The 22,124-nt window shown below is 32.8% G+C and overlaps 1 protein-coding gene across 1 annotated transcript in view; it reads right to left on the reverse strand.

The window, feature by feature from the left end:
- serp (chitin deacetylase-like protein serp) overlaps positions 1 to 19,204 on the reverse strand; it is a 77,093-nt gene extending 57,889 nt beyond the window's left edge. Inside the window, exon 1 of the mRNA XM_081769107.1 lies at positions 19,024 to 19,204. Within this exon, the coding sequence (XP_081625233.1) occupies positions 19,024 to 19,078 (55 nt within the window). The 5' untranslated portion in view covers positions 19,079 to 19,204. The remainder of the gene's footprint in view (positions 1 to 19,023) is intronic.
- Positions 19,205 to 22,124: the final 2,920 nt, after the last annotated feature.

Below are 22,124 nucleotides of genomic sequence, written 5' to 3' on the forward strand. Positions count from 1 at the left end.
AGCTGTAGGTTCATGTCTTATACCTAGGTATAGCTTAGATGCTGAAAGGCTCGTTAAACTCCAAATCAATCAACAAGCTTTCACAATAATGAAGTTCGATATATTATTGTTAATAAAGAAACTTCCTCATAAAGAATAGTGTATATATAGATTGAAGAATTTGACGAATATGCATTTTCCCAGAGGAATGGTTATACTTCAGCTAAATCTAACTTGGATTGCAAAATGATGAACTAAATGTTTCACAGACTATAAATGCCTTTTGTTCGAAAAGTAAGAAAAACAATGAAATGAAATCTTTGAGTTTAACGTCCCACGCTTATTCTCTTTAGACTAACGGAGATGATGATTAAAACAAATCAATGATGATGGAAGAAGAATTAGTGAAATGATAAAGTGGGAAGAAATGGGAGTACTTTGAGAAAACACATGGACACGATGTTATTCGTCGCAAACTTACTTGACCGGGAATCGAATCTAAAAGTAAGAATTATGAGAGTTATACATATCGTGCGATAATAATAATCATAGGTATTCTGCCATTTATGGCAGGTCACTTGCCACAAATGAGAGGGTTCCACGCACTATGGCTCATACGTATAACAATTTGACTCATAATAAATTTCTAAAAGGTTAGTATATATATATATATTTCATTTGACTCTGAAGTTTTTTGACATTTCTTCATTCTTTCTTTGGTTTCGAGAAATTAATTGATGGCTTCTCGAGATGGCGAAGATGGTTATTTTCTATAGCCATTAAACTGATATCATGTTTTATTGTTTATAACCCTAGCTTAATGCCTATTTGCAACTACATTATTCTAAATTCATAACATGATACATTGCTTTTTTATTTTTACAATTTCAACAGCATTGCACTGACTACGGCGAACCCAGCTTGACCTCGACGACAACTTTGTAACATGGTACATTACATATATGGAATTTTAGCTCCGCTAGCGTTTGGAACGAAATATTTATTTTTATTTTTTGCAAAGAGTACTATATTTTTAAACATGGATGTTTTGGATTCTTTAAGATGAGATGTAATAAATCTAGTTAATATTCTTAAACGGCATTCTAAAATACTAATAGAAATATTACTTTTCGCAAAAGAAATTTAAAAAGTTTTAAAGCTTCTGTTTTAATTCCAATGTAATTATATAGCTGCTTATTTGTATCAGTAGTGCATTGATGGACAACCTCCAGTAGGTGCATACGTGGAGCGCTTGGGAAAGGATTATTATGAAACTCACGACTTCAGGGAGCGCTTGTTAAGTGAGAAGGTCGGAAAAGCCAGTGGAGAAAGTGTGTGTGTGTGTATGTGTATGTGTGCACAGAACTCTGACTGTCCTGGATATATACACCTTTCCATCCACCCATCCAACTTTCCTTTCAACCGGCAGAAGCGTGTACGATGGAAAACTTTCAGAGACAAATAATAGCTTTAAGGTATAGAAGAGTGCTGATGGCTATTAGTCGCATTCTATTTATTAACAAATACCAAAGGCAAAGAGTAGTACTCTTAAATAGATACCATTTATTATACTCGGAGGATAAGGTCCCAATCCTCTGCTATATCACACAGAGTGCCTATATTGTATTTTAACAAGGCCAAATAAACATCAATCAAGTACTACTAGTACTACTACTTAACTTGTCGCTATGACATTTGAGAAGAAATAAAAAAGAATAGGTACATATATTGATCGCTTAACACGATAAGATTTCCATTTGACCTCAATGCAACTCGTGTAAGAAATACCTTTATTTGTTTGACTGTGCAAACATTAAACGTACCACTGAGAAGTAGGCGTTTCTTACACTATATATGTGTTTTCTATAATGGAAATTCGTTTGTTATTCTTTTTTTTATTTCAAAGCCTTTTTTGTCTTAGTTATTAACGTTTGTTATGGAGAACTAATTTGGGAAGTTTTTACTTTTTAAAAATATTACCTACAGAAAGAGAGAGTTTGAACAATGGCAGTGGAAAGCAATGAATTAAATATTAAGATTTAATAGAGAACAGTACCATGAAGCCGAGTGCAAGTGAAGAAAGTGAAATGGAAAGCATTGATTGGGATGAGGGAAAAATGCAACAATTTTATTGAATTATTAGACGTAAGTGAATGTAAAATTTGAAAGTGATATTAAGGAAGTTTGATATACGCTAAGATAAGACCAAATTAAGTAATATTGAGGAAGAATAAAGAATGTGATGTAGAAATTACTGAAATCGAAGTGCTGTTCATACAGTATCCGTCAAAAGTGTTTACCCACATTATATTTAAGAAAACGAATAATTTATCAATTTCACAACGTTTTTCATTATCTTACTAAGTAATTTTGTTTATGTATAGAGAGGATCAGCAGTCAAACTTGTTCTATAAGTCATTGACTCAATCGCGTATTTTTGAGGATTACGGTGATTCATTTTGCTGATTCCTGTAGGTTCGGTAGGGAACAGAAATTTCTTTTCTTTAATTATTTCTTTCATGGTAGTTCTGTTCTTGTTCGCTAATTGACTGAAGTGGGCTTACAAAAAATAACATCACAGTAATTGCTGCAAAATATATTGCCATTAGTATGGGTCTCATTGTCCAATAAAATTCTTCCTACGCGCTATATCTTCTGATAAGTTAATGATATTGTACTACTTGTCCTATGAAATGTTACTATTAGAATCAGGAAAGGTAACGCTCCGATTATCAATCACATTTGTTCCTAAGAATTCATTCCTCACTTACTTTCATTCTTGTATCATTGTACTACTTCTTTCCTTTATCTTAGATACGCCCAAATTATTACTCATTAAGATGTACCAATTATCAAGTTTGGCTTATAAGCTTCAGTTACGTATTCGTTTGTTCATTTTCCTACCAAATAACATTTATTATCAAATATATAAAATCACTTATCTAGTGTTCATGTTCAAAATTGGGCTACTGACTGGACTCAGCCATGAATAATATTATTTTACATGTATTTAAAACTTCAGGTAGTAGTTTTTCGTACACTGTGGATAACTGACAAGCATTATGTTCAATAGCATGGATGTACTTCTGAAATTGGTACAAAATTCATCAGAATAATTTAAAAGCATAGGTGACATATATAAATGTGAGGTTCGTTATAAAACGCGGATATACAATATACAGTGACGTATTTAGAATTTTGTTTCGGGAGGGGTTATGCATAACACGTGAATAAGCACTTAATATTTTTTCTTTTTCACCTTTGAAACTCAAACACGTGATGGAGTCATTGGGAAAGCAGGGGGATCAATTGCCCACCTGAGTTTGAGAATTAAATATATTTTAATCGATTGTCTATAGTATTGAGAAACGTGAAACTTGAATGTTGGTGGGGAATCTTTTCCCCCAGGCAAATCTGAAATGACATTAGTACAAGCCGTAACATATCTTTCTGCTTGATTTATGCTGTGACCTCAATTTAGTAAGAATCCTACGCCATTGAACTACTAATCTATTAAAATACTTTTTCATTCCTTCCAAAAGTTATTTATTGAGAAAACAATTTTATCCATCGTGAAAGAAATTTTAGTACAGGGTGTACAATTTAAAAAGTGCCCGTCTATAAAAATGTTAATATTTGTGTGATTTTGTACACATTGTCCTAACGCTACGTCAGTTTTTCAATACTTCGAAATGGTGGTGTGAAATGCACCAAGTGCCCAGGTGATTGTTGAGTCAATCGTGCATGATTTATTCTGAACAAGTGTTGTATTGTGCAAGAGTTGTTATATCACTATGAACCTGCTGCGTACGAGTTTGGGTGATAAAGTCATTCCCACAGAACTGTGGCCCACATGATCTCCAGATCTTTTTAACACATTTTTCTTGGGGGCAAAGTATTTAAAAGAAATTTACATACTATTCAGCATCAATCTTGCAACCGACGCGAAGAAAAATATCAATATAACAATCCACGATATAGAAAATCGAATAGTACAAAAAGCGGTTAAGGACACGATGAGATATGCGAATGCATGCATTCAAGTGAAAGAATGTCATTTCCAACATATTTAGTAGTTAGTCTCATCTTTGAACAATATTATAATTATATAAAATTTAAAGTTTAATAATTTTGGACTACACCCCATTAACCATGCATTTCCATCTTGGTAGTCATAACGAAAACTTGGTGAGGGTTTATTTGAGTATCAGTCGCATTATAATAAATGGTGTAGTTGTCATATAGCATCAATATTTAGGTTTACAAAACAGTTTTTTTTCTCAGTTTTCTCTAAAACTACGCATGAGGATTTTACGCTCATCTGTGACATTTTGTTTAGCTCAATGAAATCTATCAATTGATATGTGTCCCATATTTCAACACATTTTTCATAAAATACTCATAATAATTGTGGAATATGCTCTCGCTTTACACAGGCTCCGTGTTCAAAAGAGAACATACAAATACATTCACTGCATATTTTTTGTTCTAAATATTTTTATGTGTCAGTGTCACTGAAGTAAATAAAGTTTTAAAAAGACAAAGATTGTTCTGAATAGTAATGGAATTTTGACAAACTACTACTGACATCGTTTGTTTTGAAAATTTACTATTTGGACCGTAACTATTAGTCAGTAGATTGTATTTTTCAATATTTTCAAATATACCTTAGAAGCAATGAATTCGACATATATTGGCGCATAACAAACTCTATTAACACGTACTCTAACTACATGGCTTCCTGATGAGCAACATCGTGTCCATATTTCCCAGATTTCTCACATCTTTTTACATCGTAACTTTAAGATTATACTCGGTTCTCTTACATTTTCCCACGAAGTGAGTATGGAGATAATTTAAACTGTTACCACATTATTGGTATCTCATAAAAGAACATGATAATCTACATTAATTTACACATAGGAAAACTGCCGCCTATTCTCTCAAACAATCAACCGCTTTCCACTTATTAAGTAACAAAAGGAAAAAAAAAACGAAACTACAACCTAACACCGTTCAAAGCCAGAAGATGTGGCAATAAAATCTCCAAAGAAACTATTTCGTGATAGGCCACAATAGGTCACATTATTGTCTTATGCATTGGCCACCAATCACAATAGAAAACCCTGGGAGAATGAAGAATCATCAGTGTGCCCATAGTAATTCTCTATAGCACACAGGTTGTACAGTACCAGTTGATTAGATCGAGTTTGCGAGTCTGTAGTCTTCCTACATGTTGTTTCAACAAGAGTTGTAAAGGAAAATGTGGGAGAATAGTATACATAGTATGGATACAAAGGGGATAAGAGCAGCATTTAGACAAAAACACCAGGAACAAAAAATCGGTTGCATTCAACGAAATAGCTCGAACACTTGAGATAAACTAATTCTAATACAGTAGAATCTCTTCGTATTCAATATTGTTATGTATGAAATGAAAATTAGGAAAATGTAACATTGGCAGAAATTTTTCAAATTCTATTAAGCCCCCATCATTCTTGGTAATTATATGTTTTATCACCCGAAAGGCTAGTGTACTGCGATTCCAAAGATATGCATATTCGAAACTTGTGTCACTGAATAAATTACAACCTGTCAGCAGATGTTAAAAATTAAACCAGAATTTTCTGTAAGAGAAGTCTCACTATTGAAAAGTGTTAAACTAACGGATTTCAGTTTTACTTACCAACTTCTGCGGTATTCCTCATGTAAAACCCTGTTCAATTTCGCTTTCACTTGGTAGCGAGTGCAAATACAATATCACACTCTACTTGTTAACAGTGGGCTATACTTAAGATTTTTTTGTGAGTTAGATAACAAAGTGTCTAGTCAGTCAACGCTAAAACAACTCTTTCTAATGGACCGGGTCTCGAGAAATTCAATACAACAATACTATTTGAGGACCGATTAGTTTTGTTTCTTTTTCCTGATGTTTCTTTTTTCTCTCTCTCTCTCTATAGTTTAGGCTTCGGTAAACAAGCGCTCTCTTGCGTTTGCTTTTGTCATGGCTTGTAATCTACTACGTCAACTTTTTTTTTTTTTTGTATGAGAGAATACAAAACAACATAAACGGCAATGGTATTGGAAGAACGAGATGGAAAAAAGGAAAAGGAGCTGACAACCCAGCAACTACTTGCGACATATCTTGAGCCGCTTTCATCTGGGAGGCGAGAGTGAGCCCCACCTTTGAAGAGTGAGATTGAAGGAGTTTCACCATCTCTTTCCCTCTTAAAGTGTTAGGTTTAGTTTCTGTTACTTTTATTCTTTTTCTCTTTTTCTTTTTGCAAGTATTTCCTCTAAGTAAGTGTAGTTTACTTTCGCACATTTAGTGCAGAAAATCTGAATAAATATAGATGCTGGTGAATAAATATAGATGCCGTTAGAAACATTATACGTACTTTAATATTTATTTAAAAATTTATACATTCTATGCTAGTGCTAAACTAAATTACATATTACAGATATTACAAGAAGCACAATGTAAGTTAGTGAAGGTGCTCAAAGTAGTATCTGTACGACCAGTGGCGTAACGATAACTATGTGGGCCCGTCTACAAAAAAAAGTTTCAAGCTGTCTAAAACTATAATAACAACTTGCAGAAACTAAATGATTTACAATTAGTTATGGTATATTAAAACAAACAAAAAGGTAAGTTAATCCATTATTTGTCAATGGGGATTCTTCAATAATTTAGCGAATAAATTATTAATATTCTTATATCAATATAGAGAACAGAAATACAGGTTTAAGTGGTCATGTATTTTCGTCATTCTATACTCAGGAAGATTATTATTAAAATCCTAATGGCTCTAGTAAATTATTTTTTAAAGCAGATTAAAAATTAGTTTACCAGTCATGAAAATTACTGACGAGAGATTGACCCTAAATTTCTTAAGTGAGTGTGGAGATGAGAGTGTGAAAGAGTGTCATATAATGTTAAGTCTATTATAGTTTTACGCGTCTTTAACTGTATTTAAATTTCAGTTTCTCATAATAGAAATTTCTCATATTGGAATCTTCATATTTCACGGCTACTGACTATGGTAACACTAAAAGAAAGGAAAGGAGTATGTGCGTAAGAGAACTGGTTTACTAAGGCAGATATCGTTCAGTTCTAGGGACGGTGAACGTTCTTAACAACTGCACCTAAAAATAATATATGGAATTATTTGATATTTTAAAAATTCCCCTAATTTATTCGTAGTCAACACGTAGGACTATCCCATAAAAACTGACCTCATACTCATTCTGAGTGACAAACAGTGTGACCACCCAGCAAAAATATTTCGTACTAACCTATGCAGAAAAAAGTACTAGATATAAGGGGAAATTTACTAAAATTTTATCTGCTCCCGTTTCACCATACTTGTGACATTTTTCTGATATTAATATCTTATTGGAAGGTTTAAGGAAGTTCACCTTCCCTATGGATGGAGAGTGACACCCACACTCTTGAAAGAACCAAATTTAAAATTTTTATAGTCAAAATTTGATACAAACCTTGCAAACCACTTACATCCTCCCAATTTTGACTTTGCACACCGAAATTAAAAATCCTGATGGAATCCCTGCTTAATTATTGTATTAGAACTCACTGTAAAACCAATAAAATAAACAAATGTGACAAATGTAGAGCATATCGGGAGAAAACAAGAAGTATCATAAAATAGACTTATTGAGAAAATCGAGCTTTAATTCCTTGATAGTCTACTGTTTAAACGAATCACCAAATATATACTGATATTGTTTACTGTGATCATTTATTAGTTGAAGGAGGCGACCAGACGGCACATATGTCCCACTTTCTCTCTTGAAAATGCCACTATAGAAAAAGCAAATAGGCAGAAAAAAGTTACCAGCAACAATGAAATTTTCGTACATTACCAAATTTTTATGAGATTCCCTTTTCTCTACAAATGTATTTATGAGAAAAGAAGAGGAGAAGAAAAGTACTAGATTTCTTGATGAACGTACTAGAACACAAAAATATTATAAAAGGTACTAGATCTAGTACAAAAGTACTAGCGATGGCCACACTGGTGACAAAGCTACGACAGGTTCGCATGCATTGCAGGGTTTGCAGGCGCCTGTGTACAATGTCTTACGGTTCTTCCTTTATGGAGGGAAAGAGCCAGGTGTATGGAAAGAGCCAGGAGATTGAATTAGAGAAGAGTTGCCAGTGTGTATGTACTTATGGATACACGAGTGGTATATCTGTGAAACCATCGATGCCCTAATTTGCCTGTCACCACTGACTTTACCAACGCCATGTTTCCTATCTACTCTTTGTGTTTTACGGCGGTGGGAGCACAGACAAATGACGTCATAGATAATCTAGTTAGAAGTGATTGTTCTTATAAGACTTAAGAAATATATGTAGAAACGATAGTTAACCAATAGATCCTATTTTGTTCCAAGGGAATTCTATTAGGATTGTTGTTCTATAGTAGCAACTCTCTCGTAATATCTCCCGACTGCGGGCACTGATAATAATAGTTTTGTGAATTCAGGTGAGGAAGATAGTTACGATTGTACATTACCGACAACAAACGCTTACCGTCTGACGCGTTACAAGAAGAAAGATAACAGTTTTGGGAGTTTGAAAGAATAATGGATGTGTGGCATTTAAAAGAAAATGAAAATGTGTAGAGTCTTAGAGTGAGGGTGGGATACAACTCTTCGTCTATTATTATTATTATTATTATTATTATTATTATTATTATTATTATTATTATTATTATTATTATTATTATTATTATTATTATTATTATTATTATTTCTATTTGAGATTCCCTCTGGTGTTGATATGGTCGGGCTTAACCACGACTGTTTCTTCTCTACTGTGGGTCCTGATCATTGAGGAGCTTTCTTACTATCCTGCTTGCCGATTGAGGTACAGACTCTTGCAATTTAGGGATGATTGTGTGTTGATATTAGTTTTCCCAGTACTATCTTCAAAGCGATTTGTATAGGTACTTAGCCAGAAATTAAGAGTGAAACTGCGATTACAGTTTCTTGTTTCTATATGACTTTAATTGCAGTTCTTAGGTCAGTCAATTGCTAGCTTCTTTTCTGCATATTTCTTCTACAGATTGTTATCGAAAGGAGCCTATTATTATTATTATTATTATTATTATTATTATTATTATTATTATTATTATTATTATTATTATTATTATTATTATTATTATTATTATTAAAATATATCTAAGATTGCAGAAAGAACCCGAGTCGCGTTTTTCTGAAACTTAGTTTATGCACTTTACTGATTCTCAAGAAGTATCCTACACATATTTGTGTATATTTGTAGAAAGGGCAGGGGTCGAAGGCGTTACAACATTCTAAATGCAGCACTGAACTATAATTGAGCGCAAGAAAGGTCTACTGCCTGGGATTTAAATAGTTTTTTCTTTAGTCTCAAAACTACACAGAATGGCCTCAGGTCTTTTTTGAAATCCATCGATTCAAATATATGGATTTTGGTCTACCTTACTTTCTTAATTGGCGAGGTTCTTGCAACCTGAACAAAATTTTAGGACACATATTACTATGCTGGGATCAACTGTCCCCTCACCAGAGTGCACACCTCTGGCATATTTTATTCTTGGTTCGATTCCAGCTACTGCCAAGTGAACTTTGTGGTGAACAAACACCATGAGCGTGTTTCTCTCATCTTAGGCGTTTTAATGTTATTAACTGCATAATATTCGGATTTTAATTCTAATGTAAAAAATAAATATACAGGATTGAAAGCTTTAATATTTTTGTTTTATATGTATTTTATTTTCTTATTTACTGATCTATGATTTATGGTCAAACTTACTACATCACATTCTTTATATCGATGCAAAACCTTTTGTGGATATATTTAGATCGTTAGAAGCAAACATATGACTTCAATTTACGAAACTAGTTTTAAAATTTCAGTATCTTGATTCACGTAAAATTTACTTCCCTTTAGAGAATTGTGTTTATGTTAAATCGCTTCTATTCTAAAATGTTTCACTCCAATTGTATTTACTTATTAAAAATGATTTTATTATATGATGATGTCTTTAAATCACATAGTTATCCAATAATAGATTATTAGTAAATCATACTTAATTATACTATTGAAGTCCAAAAATATGAACCCATTTTCGAATTACGATAATAGAACCAAAGTTCAAAGTAAATAATATAAATTTAGTCGCAATATATAGTATTTACTAATGGCCAAAACTTCTACCTGTAGACTTAAAAAATAACTAATTGATTGTTTTTAAACTAAACAAGTAATTTTTGAGAAGCAGTGTAAATTTGTTTTACAAAGGAATGTTGACATTCATAAGTGAAATGTAGTAACACAGAAATGGAAAGTATGAGCATTAATATAGTGCTTTATAATATTGACCAAAAGGCCAAACTGTATTAAAAGAGACCAAACTGTATTAAAATTGTTTCCAAGTGTTTATCTTTGAACAAATTTAACTCAAATTCAGAGAATAAATTTTATTTGCAGTTTCATTTGGTCTGTTTGCTTGAAATTATTTTGGAAAATTTGAAATAGATAACTATAGAGAAATATACCTTAAGCGGGAGGAGAGAACCAGTAAGAAGCAAACATATTTCATTGTCCTTATGAATTGAATAGCTCTGGCAATTAAGATGTAGTATTACTCTTAAATAAATAAATAAAAATATACATAGTACTATATCACTTCTATAGGGGATACTGTATACTTGCAATGGGCTACGGATATTTTCCATAATCATTTCTAATTTTCATAAATATATATCCAAAACAGAACATCACGGTCTGCGTTAGAGTTTAGATGCCAGGCTGACAAAAGTGTAAATATAATCCCCACTTTAATCTATTGAGGATCAATAAAAATAAAATAGAGAGTGAGAAAGATCAAAACAAAACGAGATATTCCAACGAAGTTGTCGGACAAAAATGACTGCCTTAAGTCGTTAAGTAAAATGCAACCAGGGGTGAGTGGAGGGCTTATAAAAAGAAAAATTTAAATTATACACAGCAAGTACCAGATCATAAATACAACATATCACTACGCAGAGCTCCCTCATAGCTATGTGGATAGCGCACGCATCTTTGGCTCGGGAGACCTGGTTCGATTCCTGGCGGGAGCTCATGTGGTTCATTAAGCTGTAGGTTTATGTCTCATATGACCCCTCTGCGGAAAGTGGCGCTAAAGTGAAATCAAATCTAAGTGTCACCACACACTACATAGACCTATTTACCTTACACCATTATATTCACTAGGATTTGGAAAATTGAAATAACTTGTACACATTTTACTTTAGGACATACTTAATTTTTAAATTTATGAGCATTGTATATAGCATTCAAAGTGTCATAAAATATACTGTTTATAACGTAGTAACTAGTATGATTCAAGTTCGATTACCAAAGGAAACTAAATATTGTGTACTGGAACACAATCGTGGGACAATTGATAATATACTTTGATCAAGACGACTTAATTGAGAAGGCACTTAACCGGATTAACCGAACATGAGAAAAGTTTACATTATATTATGGAAATGGTCTTCATGTTTCATAATCTGGAAACATGTAAACACAGAAAAAAAAATACATTTTTTGTGTGTGTTCTTGACGAACGTAGGGTTTGCTCCAGTTAACTAACCCAGCTATTTGGATCATTAAGCTGACAGAGTAAAGATACGGTGGCCAGTTTTTTTCCTCTGTGCATCACAGTTAAAGAATGCATGGTAAAATATTAAGAAACTGAAGTTAAAATATAGAGTGAGGAATCAGATTAGATTACGTGTTAGAGCATTCAGCGGATAAACCTCGAATAAACGCATTTTCAATTTACTTGATTTAGTTGGGATTAGAGATCCCATGTATACACAAAGAATTGCAGTTTCATTTCAGAAAATGACTTCAGTGTATCTTTTGAAGAGGTTTTGAGATATAACTTCTGATTTCTTAATAGATTGATTCTTTGATTGATTCTTTAAATAGACTGATTCAAAATTCTGTGTATTTTTGATGTTTCAGCATAGAATCACCGTTGGTGAACAGTGTTATCATTAATAGTAGTTTATGTTGACTTGGAATCTAGCGTTCCTTTTCAGCACTGGGGCTATACGAAACATATGCATACAGCTTAAAGTGAGAACCAAAACACATCTTTTACGGGAATCGAACCTGGGTCTCACATAGAAGACGCAAATGTAAACATATAGCTCCGAGAAAGCTCAATATTAGGTATTGATAGAGACAGGAAGCATTCCTGATGCGGCATAATTTGTTCAAGTTTATGATCTCCCTCGTCGCTTTGAAAACGCTGCTCGATTTTTGAGTTGTCAGAGGCCCCTATTTTGTCACATCCTCTTGCCAGTGACCTCCATATAATTTCTGGTTTGTAATAAGTTTGTGTGGGATTTTTAATATACCTATTGCAGAGAACTTACGATATCCATTTATTTCTGTAATAATAGAATTCATTTCTCGTATACAGTGGATACAGTAACTTCCCTAAATACGAATGAATTAAAACCAAATTCGGTCAGTTCATTCACCTTCCACTTATCTTTGTGACTCCCATGAAACCCTCTTACGACTCCTTCAGGGGTCGCGACCCCCAGGTTGAGAAACCCTGATATTCCTTTACTTCTAATGAGGGTATACATATGATTACGGGAACACATTCATTGACTTCGAGGGGGGAATGACATTCTTGCACAGTGTGGGAGGTGTTAGTCAAATCAAAACCTTGCACAAAGTTGTACTGGCTACAGGCAAACACTGTATATATATATATATATATATATATATATATATATATATATATATATATATATATATCAAGAAGCAGATAGTTCATATTAAGCGTAAGATAGGTAGTTATGTAAATTTTCATAATAAATAATATGCGAAGAAGGTAGCTGATGAAACAATTTACAAAAGAGCCAACCAAAATCTCTGTTAGATATGATTTACTTGAATAGATCCAAGATTTAGAACAAAATGATATAATATAATACATAGAGCTTGTACAATAAAGAAAGTAATAAATAATTAGAAACTTCCTTTAGTTCTAATGAGGGTATACATATGATTACGGGAACACATTCATTGACTTGGAGGGGGAGGGGATGACATTCTTGCACAGTGTGGGAGGCTTTGATCAAATCAAAACCTTGCACGAAGTTGTACTGGCTACAGGCAAACACTGTGTTATGGAAGTAAAGAATGATTTTATAGTTTGGGCTAAAGTTGCGTGATGCAAAAATTTACATCTCATTTGCTAGTCATTTATTGTAACATTAATGAAAAATCTTACAGTGTACCAGGGAAATACGAATTTCAATGAAATATAGAAAAAAAGCTATTGGTATTATTCCATTTTGATTTAATATTAAGTCTAGGCATTTGTCCTTGGGCATAATTTAAGAAACATAATAAATATTTAAAGACTTCAAGGAAATATCAGTCTAGAAATGAAACTTTATCGGAATTTGCAAAAGAATTTATGATAATACCTTGATTTAAAATGAGTTATTTCATTTGCTTGTTTATGTAATATTAAACACACGTTAAATAAATGCGTTGAAAATGCAAAGAATTTACATATACTTTAGCCACACACAAGTACGTAACACACACACACACAAAATATAGGCAAAAGGAATAACTTTAATTCTATCGAAATAAATATTACTGAAAAAAAAATTTCAATGTCGAGGACAAAATTTCACGATGACATCCTGTTTTGAAAACCTTTGATTTCTAATAACAATTTGATTTTACGTATTAAGTAAATTATTATTTTTTTTTCTAGAAAGAATCAACATTTGCGTATTGTGATTATTTTTTTTTCTTGGAGGAAGTATTTACTACACTCTGCTATTAATCTAATAATAGTTTGGAAATTCGTGAAATGTCAATTCAAGTAATTTATTCATTAGTATCGAATTTCGGAAGTGGCCAGGATGTGATTAATAGGATATTAAGAATCGCCCAAAATACTGAATGCACACTGACATATTCGAAAACAAAAGCCTAACAGCTTTTTAATGGTGAAGTACAAACTCTGTTTTCATAAAATTTGTAGCATACTCAGACAATTTCCAAACTAAATATTTTCTGAAAGACATTTAAGGAGCATATATCGCACCCTCTTTTGATGTGACAACTCTTGACTTTGAGGGAAAGTGTAATATACCCCCCCCCCCAAAAAAAAGTGAAAGACCTAAACTATTCAACGTATTCTCAAGTCAGTGCTTACGTTTAGCATTTTTTTTTAAAAAATGTTAACATGATATTTCGTAGCCTACGTTAGAGACTTTTACATTCACTAAGGCTTCTCGATTTCATTATAACGTTGTTTTAAATTTTAAAAAGTGTCATAGCGTGTAACTAACTAGTAAGTGACACGTTTTCGGAGGCGATCCAGAAACAAAATCAGTGACACAGAAGAAGGGAGTTGGACAACCGCCTATATCTCGGAGAGAAGGGTAATTTATTATTATTATTATTATTATTATTATTATTATTATTATTATTATTATTATTATTATTATTATTATTATTATTATTATACCCGAAACCAGAGTTATAAACAGAGCACTTCTATTAAGAAGCCATTTAATTTATTAATGTTATTTTTAATGTAAAAATTAAAATTAGCAGATATATTAAAGAAGTTTAGACTTTCGACAAAGTAGATACTTTCAACTACGTTGTGGAAAATAAATGTGGACTGAAAGCAGGAAATTCGTGTTATTATGCAGTTCAAAACCTTTTGTCATTGCGAATTCTATCGAGAAATTTGAAGTTTAAAATATATAAAAATAGAATTATGCATGTCGTGAAGTATGATTGCGAAATATAGTCGCCTACTCTGAGGGAAGAATTTGAAAATAAAATCCCGAGACAAATATTCAGACTCTAAGTGGAACGGGAATGGGGAATGGGGGAAACTTCATAATGTGAAACTACATAATTTATTCCGTTTACCAAACATTATTAGGGTCATCAAGTCCAGAAGGCTCAGGTTGATAGGTCATGTAGCCAGAATGAAAGAAAGTAGGAACACTTTTATAGTTTTAACTGGAATTGGGAAACAACCAATAGGAAGACCTAGGTGCAGATGGGAGGACAATGTTAAGACAGATCTGATAGAAATAAGAATACAAAGTAGAAACTGGATCCAATTGGGCTAAGGACAGAAGTCAATGGAGAGCTTGCTGAAGGCTTCATTGAACTTACGGGTTCCATAGGCTACAGAGTTAGTGTTAAGTTAGTTAGTTAGATAAGCCGGTATTTTAGACTAAAATAATAACAATGTATACTGGAAAAAACATTGGCCAACGTGTATTTATTACGATGTCTTACCAGTACTCATCAGATGAGAATGAAGTAAAAATTGTGCGAGCGGTCCCGGATCGATTCCCAATGAGGACACTCTGTCGACAAAATATAAAAGTCTTATCATGCCAGCCATGAGTGAGGTTCTTCCTAAGTTTTCTTCATTCACATCAGGCAAATGGCAGAATGGTAACTATTAAAATTAGTCCAAGCTGCTTCCTTGTTTGCCCGCTTTCCCGGATTGTTTGGTCGCCAAGGGACATCATTTCTCATACATGACAAATTTAAACGGCTATAGATGCCGAATAATCAAAAATTAACTCCTAATTTCTAATTGAAATATAAGTTATATTATATCAGTGCATTATCGTATTTCAAAATTAAGTTTAATGTAGTTTAACGTCGTACAATTATGCTCTGTAGGTTAAAGGAGACGAATAGTTAATAGAAGGTGAATGATCGTGAAATAATGTATACTGAGATGTAATTAATGAGAATATTGGAGGAAATCGGAGAACCCATAACGGTGACACGATGTCATATACCACAAACTAGTAGGGTTGGGATCGAATCAGGGATCAATCGCACTAAAGGCAAACACTCTACCATTGGGCCACTGTGCTTCATTTATCATCTTTCAAGGAAATAATTTAAATTCAACTATTATACAAGATCAACACAATATGTGATAACGAAGTATTGAAACCGAAAGTTTAATTCATATGCTTTTATAGCACGGTATCATCACTGCAATCTTGATGTGATAAAGTTAATTTTGTAGTGTTAATCGTAGTAAGCTTTAAAATTAATAAAGGTCAGTTGGTTAGAAGGTAAAATGTTTGGACTGTATATCTTAAATTTAAATAAAATCTTTGGTTTACCGTTCCACGTTTATGTCCTTTAGGCGAAAGGAAAGGAAAGTCTTTGAAAGTTAATAATAGTGGAAGAATTAGTTGATACACGATAATGACAATAATGGAGGAAATTGAAGAAAACTAGCACGTTATGTTATTCACCACAAGCTCACATATCATAAAATCGAACCAGAGACCCTTTGCTTTGTTATTCGACTGCCATGCCCCCAATTAAACTAAATTGTTTGTATGACTAAAACGAAATTAAAATATAGAATTCAGCTAAATTAAGAAATTACCTTAAAAATGAACAACTATTATTGTTTTCTAGTTCCAAATAATAATAACTACATGTAACTATGAACACTACTACTACTACTACTACTACTACTACTACTACTACTAATAATAATAATAATAATAATAATAATAATAATAATAATAATAATAATAATAATAATAATATAGAATGATGGATGCTTATATATATATATATATATATATATATATATATATATATATATATATATATATATATATATATATGTGTGTGTGTGTGTGTGTGTGTGTGTGTGTGTGTATGTGTGTGTGTGTGTGTGTGTGTGTGAAAATATCGAGTAATTCGCACAAGAATTACTTAATCCTTAAGCTCCATAATTTAGTTGTAAGAAAGATCATAAATAGTTTGTTTTTGTTTATTTTTTCTATATTCGATACTGGTGCTGGAAAAATCAATCAACTATTCACTATTCGAAAAATAATTCAAACCATTTTTTTTTAATTAGAATGATTATTTCATATACCGTACTGAGTTCCCCAAAAGTGGTTATACAGGCCTGCATCGATCAAGTATGGAATTTTAATTTACTATGATAATGAATTTATTTGCTTTGGTTTGTTCCGAGTTTAAGGTATAAGTGAAAATAAGGAACAGATAAGGAAGATTGTATGAGTAACAATAAGTAAATGATGTAAAACGCCATGAGCCGATCAGTACGGGACTGTATACCTACTTTTCGGGTACCCTATATATATATATATATATATATATATATATATATATATATATATATATATATATATATATATATATATATATGGTTTTGTTTGAATTTTGGCAGCACTACACCATGCACAAAGAAATAACATGTTTTCATTGTGATGTATGTGTTTGAGAATTGTGACGTCATATTTGATCCAGATATGATGGATGGCAAAATGTAAAAATACATTACTTTGTATTATGTTGTATTATTTTATATCGTTGTCAAAGTTGCTTTTCATTTTATTATTTCCCAATTTAGACTTCATTAGATCTAATTTGAATCCTTTCGTTTTTCTACTTAAAACCTCTCTTTCCAGTATTGCTCTAGAAATGAGAGAAAATTATATCAAATCTGTTTTAGGGATTATATTGTTAAGAAATTTAATCCATAAATGCACTTTTATAACACCACACTTTTAGATCATTCTCTAAAGTTGTTGAGTTCCATCCAGAAACGCCCGGATTGTTTTTCCAAGGATGGGGGTAGAGGGAAGGATAGACTGGCACACGAGCGAACCCCCTAATATACACACATTGATGCACAAGTTGTACAATACTTCATACAAAACTATTATTATTGACTCATATTAGGCAACTATGTTACATATATTAAATATAATAAATATTGTAATGGGTGAGCATGGAAATCTAACATATTTTCACATATATTTCGAAGACCCGAATTTCTTTCGGTAATTCACGAGGAGGAAGGGATAATTGGGCCCTCTTGCCCCCGCTCTGGGAGTCCATTGATCCAACCGAATGTCTTTGTTAAGTACACAAACACGACAGTACTTTTATTATCTACCGTACAGTCATCGATGAAAGTAAACACCTTTCGTCTTTACAGTAGCTTCAAAACGAATGACGACATTTCGGTTACGAGTTTTGGTAACAATTGTTCTCCTATCTTAAATGAAAGAGAACTCTATTCAAATTGGCAGGTTTATTCCCAAACATATTAACTTCGTACCACATATAGCATGGAATGCACTTTTGCTAGTCACTGTACAAAAACATTATGATTATTCTTTTTTAATCATTGCTTTCGAAATTAAATTTTACAGAATTCTCAATTTTCTCTCCGAGTAAATAACGGATCACACGTGAGTAATTAGAAATATGTATTCTTCTCGAGTATTAGTTCGATTCCCGGTAACTTCAATTTGAAGAATTAACATGCGCGGATATTTTCAAAAGTCCACAGAAAAATATTCAGGAGTTCAATATGTAGAACTAATAGTTCGAGTATGTGATTAATAAAAAATAATAAACAAACAAACACTAGTGGAAGTAGTCCCATATGTACACACTGATATTTGCACAGTTCTTCGTAAAAATTGCACTGCACGTTTTGTAAAGTTCATATTCGGTTGAAAGGAACCGTTAAGATTCGAAGGAGATAGAAGTCGCACTAAATATTTAATAAACATCACACACAGAACCACTCTGTAGATAAAACAAAGATTACATCAAGGGGTCACTTTCATTTTGATGTTTCACTTCTGTTCTATTTTATCAGCACCGATATGTTTCCTTTAAAAACAATCTTCGAGTTTCAATTTAATTATACTATAAATATCGGAGAGTTTTCCATTTAAAATAAATCGATGATCATATGTAAATATAGAAACACTTAAATAAATCATTAGAAATATCTTGCTGTTATTATTTAGAGGGATGTGATGTGAGGGTGTGCTATTATAATATTGCTAGAGGGAAGAGGTAGGTGGGGGCAAAGTAGGGGAAAATTAGTTTTTTAGTAAACTTTTTTCTTTTTTTGGTGTGTGTGTGAGACTTACCAATTGCAGAGATTGCCAGGAGACTAAGCACACATAAAACTTGCCAACACGACATGGTTTCTGGACACTACTCGTTACACTTCTCACTACTTGTGGACGTTGCCGCAGGTATGCAGGCCTTTTATACCTGGCCTAGATATCCGACTGTTTCGTCCAAGACACTGCTTCCATGTGCTATCGAGGACAACCCTCTTCGGCTTCTTATTGGAGGAGGTGAGTTCCCCGCGATGACGTTTACCAACATGGCTGCCTCCACACTTCTTACATTCACATACACTTACACACAACATATGTATGGATAGGATTGAAACATTTTTCCCCTCCTGTAGAAATAAGTTCTTTTATCCATTCTTGTATGCTATGCTTAATATACATTTCTTTTTTAAATTTATTCCGTTTCTCCGTTACTTTTTTATTATTACTGACATTCTATCATTACAAGCTCATACACTGACACTAAGGTCATGATGGCTCACTTCATTTATTAATTTTCATGTCAGTAGGGACAGCGGGCTCTCTTTGCACACTGTTTACAAAAAGATAGGTCAAACGGTTTTCCATTCGTTAAAAGCATTTGTGACCTGCAGTGATGCCTAGATCACTTTTTAAATTTCACTTTCAATGGTATTTTCAGATTAGCGGTACTTCCTTCATGCCATAGTGAATGCGCGCAGTGTTAGGCAATTGTTTCACACGACCGATACACACAAACACACACACATACAAGAAAAGTGCAAAATTAGCCGAAAGATATAATACAAGAGAGCAAAGACAAAGTTCTCAAAACAAACAACAGCATTTCATTATAATAAGGATATGAAACATTTTAGTCATAACTTTGCATACAATTATTTTAATTCTATTTTTAAAGAACATAAACAGGCAATCGTTAATGGACAGTTCGTTACAACTAAGATTCAAGGTTCGATTCCATTTTGATTTATATTCATTCCAAAGTTTCCTTAAGTTCTGCAACGCGAACGCTGAGATCATGCATTTAAATGTAGAGTGAGGTTATTAGTTCGATCCCAAGTAATGTGAATTTGTGATTGATAATGTCGTACCGTAACTACTTCCCGCTGTGCTAGTAGCCAGCTTGTAACGTGGTTTCAAATTTGATTTTCGGTGTGAGAACATTAAGGTTTGAATGCATTCCAGTGGCTCGGATCCAGCCTTAAACTACAAGTCCACGTCTCATATTGCCTCGGTACTAAAAAAAGGTACACTACATTCAACAAACATTGTTTGATTTTAAGTGACAGTTTAGCGTCCCTTTCAACAGCGAGGCTATATGAGACTTGGACCTACAACAGAACGTGGGATTCGAACCAAATGAGTTCCCGCCGGGAATCGAACCTGGGTCTCCAACACCAAAGACTCAACAAACATTATGTTCGTGGGTTTTCTCATGGTTTTCCCCATTTTCTCCTACATGCTCATTCCATCAATTACGTCAATCATTCACTTTCATTAATTATACATCTCCCGCCACCCAAAGGACATAACTGTGGGACATTAAATTAAAAATTTCATTTAATATTTTAAAATCAGTTTTTAAATATAGGTTTTGATTAACTTTTTCTTTTTTAAAAAAATCGTCATTTCTCATTACTAAGCGAGCGCAGTGAGCATCTACTATTTGATACAATGGACATGTGTGAATCAATCTATCCCTCTGTCGCTTCTACCATAAGTAAGGGACACGGTGATTCAATGATAGAGCGCTTACCTCTGGTGCATAGGGTCCTGGTTCGATACGGACAAATAACTTTGTGGTGGATAACATTGTGTTCGTGAGTTTTCTCGGGGTACTCCTGTTTCTTCCGATATTTTCATTTCACTAATTCTTTCATCGTCATTCACTTGTCTTAATCATCCTTAGCCTAACGCGCATAATTACGAGACGTTATTCTAAAAGATTTCACTTCATTCTTTTACGATAACTCTCCTGCAACTCATCTCATTCTAATGAAATATGATATTTGTTCTTCTCAGAGGGATAAAAACACCTCATATTGCAAGTTTACACATATTCATGAAAACTAATCTTTCAGTATTCCTTATTCTGCAACTGAAAATAATATGTTTCACAATGATTTTCGTAAAAATTTTTTTTTCTTTTGAGTCTTCCCAATGATCACTACTACATGGAGTTAAAATTAGTGAAGAATACAGCGGTTTATTTACCCTTCCCCAAAATTATAGTGTTCTATAATAATTTGTGCTTTTAAAAATTTCATTTTTGAGTCTTTCTAGACATTCTCAATACTTGGTTTTAGAATCAATCAAGACTGAGTAAAGAAATTAACTATCCTTTCAATTAATTATCAATTATCAATACCCCACGATAACAAAAAATATTTTGATGGATGCTCTATAAGATTTTCTTTCAACTTTCACTGCTTAAAATTAAAATCAATAATAACGGATCGATTTTTAAAAATCTTCAATTTGTATGAAGCATTGTTTAAATAACAAAAAGTTCTCGGTCGTTCCTACAATGCATACTATTACTAGTTAATCCTTATTTTATAAAACAAAAACGCATAACAGAGCAACAACGGTAATATGGAAAGTTCAAAACACTTAAGAGTTATGAGTTACATAAACATCTAGACAATAATATCTTATTTAGACACTCTTGATTCTTATATTGTAAACCCAAGATGCTAATCCCATTAGTTCGCAGACTAATAGTTGTCGCTAGTTGTGCTGTCCACTACATGAGACCAACAGACATCACTAACGTGAAGGCACTTTGCAGATGATACGAAGGCTTTGAGGGAACATCTAGTATTCCTAATATATAGACATCGGATTTTTATGCACTTAAAATTCATGATATATGCATGCAACTATGCTGTTAAATGTGTTAAAATATGCACTTAATATGCACTAACGATACAATAAAATAGAACACTTCGAAACATCAAGCGAAGTTGTGATAGAAGTTTTATAGGCGAATTATAACATCGAATGTGTACTTTACGTTTCAGGGATTTCTCTTCAGAACTTATTTTTATGATATGCATATTTACAGTTCGTATACTCCACTTTTTAAAAGCACAAATATTATGAGATTAAAATGAACACAGTGATAT

The sequence above is a fragment of the Thermobia domestica genome, chromosome 8 (genome assembly GCF_964235325.1).
Source record: "Thermobia domestica chromosome 8, izTheDome1.hap1.1, whole genome shotgun sequence".
NCBI lineage: Eukaryota > Metazoa > Arthropoda > Insecta > Zygentoma > Lepismatidae > Thermobia > Thermobia domestica.